At 38.4% G+C, this 13,939-nt stretch overlaps 1 protein-coding gene across 1 annotated transcript in view; it reads right to left on the reverse strand.

The window, feature by feature from the left end:
- Positions 1–4,036: 4,036 nt before the first annotated feature.
- The window catches only part of STX12 (syntaxin 12), a 32,806-nt gene continuing 22,903 nt past the window's right edge, over positions 4,037–13,939 (reverse strand). Inside the window, exons 5-9 of the mRNA XM_012645976.1 lie at positions 12,038–12,081; positions 10,656–10,761; positions 7,804–7,876; positions 6,815–6,897; positions 4,037–5,534 (exon numbers count right to left, since the gene is read on the reverse strand). Of these exons, the coding sequence (XP_012501430.1) occupies positions 5,436–5,534; positions 6,815–6,897; positions 7,804–7,876; positions 10,656–10,761; positions 12,038–12,081 (405 nt within the window). The 3' untranslated portion in view covers positions 4,037–5,435. The remainder of the gene's footprint in view (positions 5,535–6,814; positions 6,898–7,803; positions 7,877–10,655; positions 10,762–12,037; positions 12,082–13,939) is intronic.

Below are 13,939 nucleotides of genomic sequence, written 5' to 3' on the forward strand. Positions count from 1 at the left end.
CAATGTAACATTAACTTGGATTTTTAAACTATCAACTCTTAAGTAGGTTGGAGAATCACCTTTTCCTCTGGCCTTCAAAAGCACAACAAACGCATCCAGCAAGGATGGCAACTAATCAGATCACTTGTCAAATGGCCTATTAATATCCTCCTTTTCAGCCTTGTGATTCCCAGGTAAGACTAAGCTGACAGGAAAAACACAAATTCTAAATTTGGTTTCAAGACAACAGAAATAATCCTACAGCTCCCTCCTTTGAACACAGGACATGATTTTTGAGAAGGAATTAAATAGTCTCAAAAGTGTTTTTCAGTGTAATGGAAAAGAATAAGATACTTTTATCTACAGATTGTGTGGGCCTTTGAGGTTCTGTGTCCCTTTCAGGCATGAGGTGGTGTTGAAGCCATTTCTAGCTATCAGTGACCCAATGACATGTCAACTTTGCCTTTCAGTTTCTCAGCTTCTGTGTGTGATTCTTCTACTGCTGATCATACAACCAAGAAACATAAAAGCTAATTATTCTTTATTTTTTATTTATTTTATTTTATTTTGAGAGAGTCTCACTCTGTTGCCTGGACTAGATGCTGTGGCGTCAGCCTAGCTCACAGCAACCTCAAATTCCTGGGCTCAAGCAATTCTACTGCCTCAGCCTCCCAAGTAGCTGGGACTACAGGCATGCACCACCACGCCCCGCTAATTTTTTCTATATATTTTTAGTTGTCCAATTAATTTCTTTCTATTTTTAGTAGAGATGGGGTCTCGCTCTTGCTCAGGCTGGTTTCGAACTCCTGAGCTCAAATGATCCGCCTGCCTTGGCCTCCCAGAGTGCTAGGATTACAGGCGTGAGCCACCGCACCCCGCCAAAAGCTAATTATTCTTACACTTGTAATTCTTTACTCCTTGGCCATATCCCATTTTCAGCACAGCTGATATTCACACTGGCCTCTGATGTAGTGGCACCTTACACTTACACAGGCCCATATAAAGCAAAATGATCTTTGTTTGGGCACCAATGATGTCAGAGTAGACCACCTGGAGGGCAACAATCTAGACCCTTAACCTTTGAAATGGAAAGACTGATGGGCTAGCTGCCTTTAGATTTTGGTATCTCAACAAAGAAAGATTCATTTCTTTGATAGTCCTTAGAGTAGAATCTAAAGATATTAGGAGCATACTAATGTCAGAAAACTTAAAAACAAATCTTTGATATGCTTTGAGTGATCAACTAGAGAAATTGACAAAATTTCCTGTGTGTGTGTATACATAGTTCAAGCAGGAGGCTTCACTTAGCAGGGTGGTAAATGAAGTTCACATAGTGCTGACAGAAGAAAAGATGTTTATGAAAAGTTGGGTAGAAACTGCCACTTCTCCAGATTTTTAGGGAAAACTTCATGGAAGAGGTAGTGAGCAGGACACTGTATCAATGATGCACAGAGATAGTACATAGTGTCTAAAGGTGTAGTTTTGAGGTTTGAGTGCTTGGAATCAAATCCCGGCTCCAACACTTATAAGTTGTGTGACCATGGGCAGGTTATTTATTATGCCTCAGCTTCCTGATCCATTAGAGGGGAGACAAGAAAATACATCTCATAGATGGTTTTGGGGTATAAGATATAATGTAAAGCATCTAGCATAGTAATTTACTAGTAGTAAGGGCTCAAATATTATCCCAAAAATGACCATTCACATTCAAGAGCACCTCCTCAAGCCTTTAAATTCCTGTATTAAACTGCCATTCCTGGCCTTACCTTCTTTAGTTGTAAAATGATGGGGCTAGCTGAGATAAGTAGTTCACAGACTTTAGAGATGTCACAGACCAGAAAAAGAAATATAGGAATGTCAACTTTTATTTTACCAACTCAGGAGATTTAAAAATGAAGTCTGCCATCTAATAGCATCACCTTTTCATTTTTGTAATATTAAAATATTCTTTTAGGCTGGGCACGGTGGCTCATGCCTGTAATCCTAGCACTCTGGGAGGCCAAGGCTCACTTGAGGGATTACTTGAGGCCAGGAGTTCGACCTGAGCAAGAGCAAGACCCTATTTCTACAAAAAATAGAAAAGTTAGCCAGGCATGGTGGTGGGTGCCTGCAGTCCCAGCTACTCGGGAGGCTGAGGCAGGAGGATCCCTTGAGCCCAGGAGTTTGAGGTTGCAAAGAGCTATGATGACGCCACTGCACTGTAGCCTGGGTGACAGTGCACTCTAGCCTAAATGACAGAGCAAGACTTTGTCCAAAAAAAAAAAATCTTTAAAAAAATTGGAAAAATACTATCTCAGACTCAGATGGAACTTTTAAAAAACATCATTTTTCTCATTTCTCCATGGACTGGTAAAAAATTTGATCCTTAATCACAGCCCAACATCAAAAATTGTAGTATTGCCAGTTTGTTCTTTAAAAATTAAGTGCCACTTTGCCAATCAAATTTCATTTTTGCAAAGTGTTAAAATGAACTACCCAGTTGGTCTAAAAGTGGGATCAGTGGTTGGGAATAAAAATCTTTCAAACTATTTCCTGGTTAAATGGAGATTCTAAAGTAGCTATATTTTGTGATGCTGGAAAGCAATACTGAAAAATCCTTGAAGTCTAGGGATGCACTAAACATGCTTAGAAAAGCAGGGAAGAAAAGATGATTCTCAGCCTTAGGGGACACAATGGATTGAGATCTGAGATGGGGTCTGGTCTGTACCTAGTGACCCAAAGCAAAAGCTGCATAGCTAAGGACAGTCTCTGACTGGGGGGGTGGAAATTGAATAGAGAAGGCTCAGAGTGTTTTATTCTGCACAGACTGAATGGTAATTTCATTTTAATATTTTTACCCAGTAGTACAAGGCAATGTAAAGTTTAGCTTGAGAGCAAAATTGTGCATTACAGTGGGCAAACACTCCCATCCCTACCCCTTAGCAAACACACACACACACACACACACACACACACACGTGCCCTGGGAGCATTATCCTAGCATCTAGCAAGTTCTTATTCTGGAACATTCCCAGATGAAGTGGCCAGAATGACATTTCTACTTTACCCTATACAGTACTATAGTTTTAATTCACTTGAAGAGAGAATGCTAGATCTACCCAGTACTCCTGGAACGGTCCATAAAGGAAGTAGTAAAGGGGATGAGAAAAGGAAAGGAATATAGAGGCAAACATATAATTTGTATATTCAGACTAAACCCCTGTGATCCTTATAATCAGAAAATTTTGTAGCTGGAAAAGCACTGAGAAAATTTGGAACCTATACATTAAGTGACTTGTCCAAATACCCTCAGCAAGTTAATGACAGAGCTAAGATTATCCAGGTCTTTTGCACCCAGTTTAGTTTTTTACCTCCAAACCAATGGTTCTCAACCATGGTTAACACATAAGAATTACCTGGGGCCTTTAAAAATCCCTATGCCCAAGCTATTTTCCAGGCTAATTAAATTAGAATCTTGGAGTTGCGGGGATCAAGGTGTTATATTAGTATTTTGTTAAAGTTTCTAATGTGAAGCCAAAGCTAAGAACCTCTGTCCTAGATGATGGTGCCCCCAGTGATAATCAAGCACAGATAGAGAGGATTCTGTGAATAGGTTTATTAGGACCATCTAGTAGAACCTCTTTGAAAACTATCTCAAATTCTATGCCACGTTCGTATTTGTTCCCCGTGACCACCATTACAACTACCAGTGGATCACATAGTGTTATAGAACAACCTGTGGTCATTTTATTTTACCCAAATGCAAATAGTTTTTCACAACCAAGCCTCTTTTCTTTCCTGGAGTGTTACAAATGATGTATCCAAGTCCAACTGTGATTTGGAGCTGAAAGGGCAGTGATCACAGAACCAACGAATTATCTCTGAAGCTGTTGCTTGGGCCACTGTGCCACCCTACCAGCTCTATCCTGTTTTTCAAGGAAAGGCAGCAACACCTATTCCACCCCCAAACCAACCTGCCCCTGGTCACCAGTCTTCTTGCAAGTCTCAATTTTTCTCATGGCAGCACATTATCTAATACCTACCTCATCGGGATGTTAACTCATAAAAACTTACTACAAAAGCTTTAAAAAATGTTTATTTGTATTAAGTGAGTGCAAGAGTGCAAAGAAATTTATGCATTTGGGCCCTTGTTTCCCTACTGTTCACATCAGTTTAGAAGATTAAGCAACATTAAGGGGAATGGAGTAAATGAATATAAATATACCCAGGGTAGCCAAATCCTCTAATTCACTGAAGGATGAACCAAAGTTGTTGGCCGAATTCACACTTATGTGAGAGCCTAAACAAATTATGTTCCCTTTAACTGTTGTAGGCCTCTGAAAAAGGGAAGTGGACAACATTTATATTACAAGACAGCAATTTTATTGAAACATTTTTTTGTCTAATGGAGAGATTAATTTCTTGTTCATAAATTAGGATAAGTCTAACATCACTATTCCAAACCAGTATTATTTACAAAAATGAACCCTTTCTTTGCTTTATCGCCAGGTTCACAGGACTGTTTTAAACCAACTTCAGTCTATCTTTTAAAAATCTTCCTGCTATCAAATGCCCAGAAACCCTTGTAGGGTAGGGGGCAGTCTTTTGACATCAACATTCATCATTCACCAGGAATGTAGAACCACAAGCAAACAACAACAACAACAAAAAGATTAAATCATTCCAAACAATTTCTGTTTGCTTTTCAAAAGCATGCTATGTCTAATTCTCCCTTTCTATGCAGACAGGTGGGAGAGGGACCCCATAGAGCATAGTAATGTTAATTAAATTAACCCCTTTAAAAAGTGGGCAAGATGGCTTAGTGTGCATGAGGACGGGCTGCTGTGGATGGCACTAGCAGATAATGAAGTAAACTTTAAAACCAGATTAGTAACATGTACCCAGCAACTGGCCAGCTCAAATAGATACTTCTCATTTAATCTGAATCACATGTGCAATTTTTTACTTTCCAGTTAAATACAGTGCTCAAATCTTTCAAAACAGATAGAGAATAGGCTCCAAATTAAAATGTTAAATAATAAAAATCGCTGGCCCAATTTCTGACAGACTCCGATATGCTGGGTGCAAGAAGGTAATTCTATCTCACTTGCAAGTAAAAAGGTATATTTTGTATACACATAAAAGACAATATTACGAGACTGTAGTGTCACCTGTCAAAACAAGAATATCTAGAATGGAATTTTCAGTAAACACTTGGGATGAAGGGCAATCAGAATACAAGAGAAAGCAAACTCACATAAGTTAATTCCTAATTTGAGAAATCAATAAAATCAATAAATTGATAAATACTGTCTCCATAGGTCACTAATTCCAAGGACTAGTTAGTAGTTAGTTTCTAACTAAATTACTACAGGACGTTCTGGTGTATGCTCTCTTCTTGTGATCAGTTTGTTCTGGCAAGACTCCAACAAGCACTTGCCCTTGAAAACAGCTCAGTGGAGAAGGCTCTGAGGCAATCACTTCGTTTTATAAACTAGCCAGATAATAAGTCCCAAGATTACAATAATCACTGACAGGACAAGCACCAGGATACACATCTTCTTGCGAGATTTTTTCTGAGGAAAGAAATATGTAAAGAAGACACTCATGAAACAAGTAAAATATTTTATATCTAAGACTCCAAGAGTGCTTCATAAATCTGCCTCCTTGTAATTTCAAATTAACTCTATCCATGCACAAATATGCAGAGACCTTCCCCAAAATTTCAACAGTCACTAGTGCTAGGCAGTAGTGAAAGTTTTAATTCTAGGTCCCCAAATACAACTTTGCAAAGGAGCTATACCTATGCTGCGAGGCATTATTTGCAATAAGTTATTTATGTATATGTATTCTATTAACAGTTTTATACCTATTATAAAATTTTATGTTCACTGTAAAAAATATAGGCAAACAGAAAGAGAAAATAATTGCTAACAGATAAACTGTCAACATTTTGATTTTATTTCCTTATGATCTTTTATCTATATATATTATTATTTAACATAATTGGGATCATACTATATGATGTTTGATATTTTTCTCACTTAACATTTAGCATAAACATTTTTCTGTTATTATAAACTCTACTGATAAACATCTCTTAAGTCTCATATAATACAACTAAGTGGATGTATATAATTTACTTAATTATTCCTTCACTATTAGACACTAAAGTCATCATAAGTTTTTAAAAGAAATACTATTATTAAATACAAATTTCTTTAGGAGTATTCCCAGGTAAAATAAAGCTATCCCAGGAACATGGAAAATGACTGAAATGCTATTCATTTCTAAAAAGCCATGCAACACCAAATTGATGGAAATGAGAAGGACCTCATTTACAGTATTTGTACACTGAGATTAAAGACCCAGATAAGCCATAAAACCAGAGTTTCAACTAAAATGTAAAAGGATTTCACTTTATAGGAACAGTTCCGTAATGATTAACCCCCATTTATTCATATATAAATAGCAGTCGAAGTTGACTCTATGTCCATTCTCTGCAGCAACAGACAACATGAAATATCTATGAAGCCCTACTTTAACTGCACCTCTTACTATCTGAAACACATTTTGGCTGTTTAGGATATAAAATTAGCCTGATTTAGGTATCACGCTAGCTTATGGGGTTAGCTTTGCAGCTAAGAAGCTTCTGGTAAGTTTATTCAAGGTTTGATGACTTTTTGTAGATTTATTTGCAAAGGGAAATACTAAAAATGGAACTGGGACTACAATTATGACTACTTTCCTTAGCCTAAGCCTAAGCAAAAGGCTGCAGCTGTTCTTAGTATGTCAATGTAGTTATGGCCTATAAAGTCTGCAGCACAGCGTGACTTTCTTTGGTACCTGTTTTTACCTGATAGTAAGCAGCTCGCTGTAACTGATCAGTAGCTCTTTCGACATGCACCTCCGAGCTTTCCACGTTGGCTTCTATGCTATCTGCAAAAAGAAGGACAGAGGATTTTTTTAGAACACTCAGATGTTTCAAGACTGCAAACTGAACAGATTTCTGATGTCATAGGTCCTGTTTTCACTACCACCATCCCAACTATCTAGCCATGAAATCAAAAGTTAACTACCTCAGTAAGAGAACATCCCTATTTTTTGGAAATAAACACTGAAGTATTTAGGCACAAAGGGCTACAATGTATGCAACTTACTCATAAATGATTCAGAAAAAAATATGTGTATGCATGTGTGTGTGTATATATATACATATATACATATATATATATATATATATAGAGAGAGAGAGAGAGAGAGAGAGAGAGAGAGAGAGAAACATAATAAAGCCAATGGGGTAGAATGTTAACAAGAGGTAAATCTGGATAAAGAGTATAAAGGAGTTCCTTGTAGTATTTTTATTTTTGCAACTTTTTATAAACTTCAAATTATTTCCACATAGAAAGCTTAAAAAAAGAGTTACTAACCCCATAATTGTGCAAGTTTCTGGAGATAAAAGCTGGGAGGCTGACAGCTATTTCTCTAAACAAAGACTTACCAAGAAGCTATTGGCAAGTGAATGGGGCTGAGTATTCATGAGGCCTCACTTTAACTTCTACATTTGACAACATAAGAAAACTGTTAAGAAAATGAATTTAATAATTTTTAAAATGGCCTTCCTAAACTTTAATTCTATAGCTGACACGTCTTACTGACTTTTTTTTTCAAGAGATGGGGTCTCATTATGTTGCCCAGGCTGGCCTTGAACTCCTAGGCTCAAGTGATCCTCGATCCTCAGACTCCTAATAATCTGGGACTACAGGCATGCGCCACCGTTACTGACTTCTTTTTACATAAATACTAACAACTCACCTTGAAGTTAAAAGTATCAATAATACATACCAATCAGATCACCTTGGTCATGGATCATCACGGCCAAATCTTTAAATATCTGATTGACATCTAAAATGTCAGCCTAAGAAAGACAAAAAACAATTAACTGACATTAAGCAACATGTAAGAAGATTCATTTCTTCTACTTACCTAAAGTTTTAGCTATTAATATAACATGTTTTTAAGGCTCTATAAAGCATGCTTTCCTCATAAACAGGAAATGATCTATCACTACCTACCTAATATTATAAAATAGAAGCATGTAAATCCACCCTTCGAGCAATATTAACTGGATATACTGCATTGGAACCAGTAAGATCACCTAAGTCCCAAAAGTATAGAGTAGAAGGCTGGAGTGCTGGTATGGATAAGCCATACGTGAAGCCTACTGAGCCTTATGGCAAAAGCCTGTGAGTGCCTTCCAAAGACAATTGCTGGGACTTTGGACTGGAGAATTTAAATGGTTTGTATAGGATCATGCTACCTGAGAAATGCAAGGAGGATATAAAGAGTGAGCCTCTATTTCCCTAGGACTGACTCTGGAACTGTGTGAGGAGCTGCTGGATTCTATTGTTACTTGGACAGTACCCTATAAACAACGCTAAACTGACTGACAAAGAGCTGCTTGGTTTGTGGATGGCAGTTCCAAGGTGAACTGAAATCTTGTTTGAAAATCTGCTACTCTAATCAGAGAAGGTAAAAACAAATCAGCTTGGTGGGCTCAATTGTGCCCTGTTTTCTTAGTAGTGATGGAAGAATTAAACAGTAGTAAAATCCCTTGTATTTGGGTTTTTTTGACTCATGGGCAGTGGCCAATGGCTTGGCCACATGGCCAGGCAGAAGGGCAATAGAAATCTGCCCTATTAAAGAGATGCCCAAATGGGGCATGACCCTGAGGACATTTGAGCGTACATTTAAGTAGGACATGTTGATGTCCATTGGAAGATTCCAATTTGAAGTGTAATCAGAATCATATTAATAATTTGGCAAAAGTAGTTCTTGCCAGCATCTCAATCACTTGCTAAGAGTCTACTATAGTTGGGGCAGTCTGCTAGTTGCTGTGGATACAGCTAACTGGGCTTGGGGGTGGGGAATGAGTACACAATTAAATAAGAAAAAAGGGTGTTATATAGGAAATGACTAAATGAATGGTATGGAAAGGTGTGCAGAAGAGGAAGACTTTGCAGAAGAGGCAGGACTTGAATTGTGCCTTAAAACAAAGGAGAGGTCATACAAACAGAAAGGCAACTGAGTTAAAGAGCCAATCCCAGTTTGGCCATAACATAGGGTTTGTATGTCAGAGGTAGGAAATGATTGGATGTGAAAATTGGGCTCAGGCTAAGAAATCTGGACTTCATTCTGTTGAATGTGAAATGATCCATTACATTCCTGACATCCATTACATTTCTTTCCTTAGCTCCGTATGTCTCACTCTACTCCCTGCTATAATGGTACATTTGTCCCTCCGTATCCACAGGGGATTGGTTCCAGGACCTCTTCCCTACAAGTTCCTGATATAAAATAATGTAGTATTTCCCTGTAACCTATGCATATCTTCCTGTATACTTTAAATCATCTATAGATTACTTGTAATACCTAACACAATATATATGTTCTATAAATAGTTGTTACAGTATATTGCTTTTTACATTTTTCTTATTTATTGTTGTATTGTTATTTTTTATTGTTTATTTTTTTCCAAATATTTTCATTTCACAGTTAGTTGAATCCAAGGATGAAAGACCCACAGATACGGAGGGCCAACTATATTTCTAATTTTAGAGAATCATGTCAATGATTAGTAGCAATAGGTGAAAAAGAGTAAAAGGAAGATATGACATTTTTGAAGGCAACAAAATAATCATAACTTGATGATAAACTGCCCCATCTAAAAACAGACACTGATGGCCTCTAGAGCAGTGGGTCTCAATCTTGGCTGCATGTTATAGTCAGGGAGCTTTTAAAAAACATCCATGCCCAGGGCCTCACCCCCAGAATTATGATTTATTAGATTGAATCATATAAAATTATGGATATTTGCCCATTTTTAACCTACAAGAAACAGGAATTTCACATAGTCTAATCTAATAATTGGTGGAGGGTCGTGGGGAGGAGAGCTGGGGCATTTGAAAAAATCTTAAGGTGATTCTAATGCACAATCACGGTTCAGAACCACTGCTATAGAGGAAAATCAAGAAAGAGCTCAAAGTCATTCCCCCTCCTCCTTCTTCCCCTGACCCCAATGATGACGGTCGTCTATCTCCATGAAGGAGAAAACTTCTCAGGTTTAAGGAAATTTTAGTGGTCACTATGTAAAGTTAAAGTTGGAAGCTCGTTAGGTATGAGAGGCCTACAGACCTCTCCCTCAACCTCTACCTCAAAAACTGTTCCTATGTCTCTGATCAACTGAAGTGATAAGATCTACAATTTGGGATTGGACTTTAGGATGTACAAAAATGGAGCAAGACTTTTGGCCTGCCTTTATACTGGGCTTTTCAGACTAAGCAAACAGGCTCTCCATAGAGCCCTGCCTAACATGTTGGCAATGGGATTTGGGAACTAAGTTCTAATGAACAATAAAATATCTGTTTGCCTTATTCTGTTCTCCATGCATATTTCTTAAGGAGACCATATAAGATGTGGTGTGATTGAGGAAAGGATTTAGGTACTACTGGGCACCCAGGTCAGTATCATCACAATAGCAGTTCAAATTCACCATGATTACCTTGAGACAGATAATATGCAAATCATACAATGACTCATTTCATGGTTTTTCATAATTATTGAGAGAAAATTCAGGTAAAGAGTCCAGATACCTGTAGACACACTGAGTAAAACAAAAAACACGACCTGGTTCTCACCTCCAGCTGCCGAATTGCCGTTTCCCTCTCTTTAATAAGTTCCAGATCCTGCTCAGTAATGGCCACCTCATCCTCCTGGCTCTGCATCTGGTTCCACTCCTCATGGCTACAGGGAGACAAACATGCTAGTTGATTCCTCCTCTCTAAGGTGTGACAAGACATATCAACAACATTTCTACTGCCAGCTGAACCTACATAAAGACATTGCCAGGGCTCCAACTCCACAGGTAGCAATGCAAAGTCCCTGAGGGCCACATTCTTCATATCTTGAGGCAAAGAGCTGATAATACCATGAAAGCATAGTCACAGCTTCACCCACGGAAGCAGAATTGTGAGGGATGGAACTCCTTGCTGTTTCTGCTTAGGAGTACACTCTGCAATCTTGCTAGAAAGTGAAAGTAGCCAGAGATTTAAGCTCAATGAATTATACCAACCTACCCTCTTCCAGGACACTCTCAAAGTGCAAGCTGTGCTGGTACCTTGGATAATAAATGGGTAGAGGAGAGCAGGCTAAGTGGCCTATCGTGCTTCACCAATTAGTTTAACAGAATCACATCTCCTGGTGTTCAGAAATTTCCTTGAGGTTATTATGCTTCAGGTCAATTACCTCTTAACAAAAAGCTAGTGAAATGTTATAACTCTTCTTTTCAAGTCTTTAGAAGGAAGGCATATTACATATTATACTGGACACGAAACACTTTTGAAATTCCAGTATCATGCATTTTTCCAACAATATGTATAAATCATACTTCATCTCTACAATATTTATAGAATGTCCTCCATGTGCTGGAGATAGAGAACTGAGTAAGACAGAGTCCCCTAGGCCTTTGAGGTACTCATAAGTGTAGTGGGGAGAGATGGATACATACTTTAACATGATAAAACTGTTAAATTCTGTATTAGTAACATGAATACATTTCTATGGAATGAGCTTGGAGAAGCTAAGATAGAAGACATCTTTCAGATACGAATTGTCTGCTTTTCCTCTTAATATTCCCAGAAGGATGAGTTGCCTCCATTTCAGTGAGTAACCAGAGACCCAAGAACTTTAAAGAACTTAAATCTGAATTAGAAGAAAGATCATTTAGACCTCCTAACTGGTAAATGTGTCAGTTTATACTTATTCCTAGGGAGTCAAGCTCCCTCTCTACACAGACGTCAGGGGTTTTCTTGGAATTTTTTATTCACCTAGATACTATTCCTTCCATAACTCAAAGATCTCAGAAAAGCCCATGGTTTTTACTTTTTTATTTTATAGATTGTAAGTTACCAACCCCAGGTTGCCCTTTTTTTCTCACTGATTTTTTTAAATTAAAAATAAGCATAAAGATACAGACTCCTATCTCAACTATCCAGCAGGTTGTATGAATAATTCTTATTACCTGTCAAATGAGACCAGCTGTTCTTCTCTTTGCCTCTCTTCCGCCTAGAAAGCAGATGGCATTATTGCTACTGTTATCCAGAAACATGTTACAGACAGCCACACAAAATAAGGGTTTCCTTAGCTACAGTACAAAGAAGTAGCATCCCTTGGCTCCAACAATGACATAGGACTCTGGCAATCTGTCTCAACTAAGAAATGGGTGTAAAGCGGTTGAAAGCAAATGTGCATTCCAGTTTGGGCCTAGAACAGAAACCATACTGAACAGGATGGAGAGAAGAACATGGGTAAGAGAAAGAGATTAAAAAATGAAAATAATAATAATAACAGTAACAACAACATATTTTAAAATTCGGAGAGAGGTTAATAAAGGGAAAAGTTGAAAACTTTTCAGAACATGTAAAAAAAATTTTTTTTTTTTTTTGGAGACAGAGTCTCACTCTGTTGCCCCGGCTAGAGTAGCTCACAGCAACCTCACACTCCTGGGCTCAAGCAATCCTTCTGCCTCAGCCTCCCGAGTAGCAGGGACTACAGGCATGCGCCACCATGCCCCGCTAATTTTTTCTATATATTTTTAGTTGTCTGATTAATTTCTTTCTATTTTTAGTAGAGATGGGGTCTCGCTCTTGCTCAGGCTGGTTTCGAACTCCTGAGCTCAAACAATCCGCCCGCCTTGGCCTCCCAGAGTGCTAGGATTACAGGCGTGAGCCGCCGCGCCCGGCCTAATTTTTTCTATATATTTTTAGTCGTCCAGCTAATTTCTTTCTATTCTTAGAAGAGACGGGGTCTCGCTTTTGCTAAGGCTGGTTTCAAACACCTGACCTCGAGCCATCCTCCCACCTTGGCCTCCCAGAGTGCTAGGATTACAGGCATGAGCCACTGCGCCCGGCCCATGTAAAAAAATTTTTAATGGACATTTATAGCATATCAGATACTAAAGTGTCAAACTCACTTCAAAAAGCAGTCTAATGCGTGTATTACTTTTGTAATTTAAAAACAAGGAAAAATGTTAAAGACCAATCTATTTTCATTTTGAAAAAGCTTACCCTTTCTGTAACAGCAATACAGGACAAGCACAATGAAGAAAATTTCAAAATTCTACCCACCCAGAGGAACACTGTAACAGTAGATTGGACTTTTTCTTCTTTTTACTTTTTCCCTGGATCAAGAAATAACACTGACAGTGCCCTAAAAGCCCACCCATGTGCCCTTCTCCAATTACAACTGCCTCCCTCCCCCTTAGAATATCCATTATCCTGACTTTATGAAAATCATTTTGTTGCCTTTTAAAAATAGTGATAGACATCATATCCATAACCACTCCGTTTTCACAGAATTATTAAAATTTTTGCCATCCTTACGGAGATGAAATAGCACCTCATTGTTGTTTTAATCTGCAATTTCGCAACTAAAAGAAGTTGAGTATGTTTTCATTTGCTTGACCATTATTCAAAGTAACAGTAATGTGTTTGTGTTGTTCACTGTGTTGACATTTATAGTCATGGAGCAAAAGCAATGGTGAATAAAATGGCTCAAGGCAGTGGCACCAAACTATATTAGTATTACTGTATTCTTCATCATTATACACCCAAGATAGAAAAAAAAAAAGCAAGGCCAGGCACGGCGGCTCACGCCTGTAATCCTAGCACTCTGGCAGGCCAAGGCGGGAGGATCGCTCAAGGTCAGGAGTTTGAGACCAGCATGAGCAAGAGTGAGACGCCCCCGTCCCTACTAAAAATAGAAAGAAATTAGCTGGAAAACTAAAAATATATAGAAAAAATTAGCCAGGCATGGTGGTGCATGCCTGTAGTCCCTGCTACTCGGGAGGCTGAGGCAGAAGGATTGCTTGAGCCCAGGAGTGTGAGGTTGCTGTGAGCTAGGCTGATGCCACGACACTCTAGCC

This window comes from Propithecus coquereli, unplaced genomic scaffold (assembly GCF_000956105.1).
Source record: "Propithecus coquereli isolate 6110/MARCELLA unplaced genomic scaffold, Pcoq_1.0 Scaffold239, whole genome shotgun sequence".
NCBI classification, from domain to species: Eukaryota; Metazoa; Chordata; class Mammalia; order Primates; family Indriidae; genus Propithecus; species Propithecus coquereli.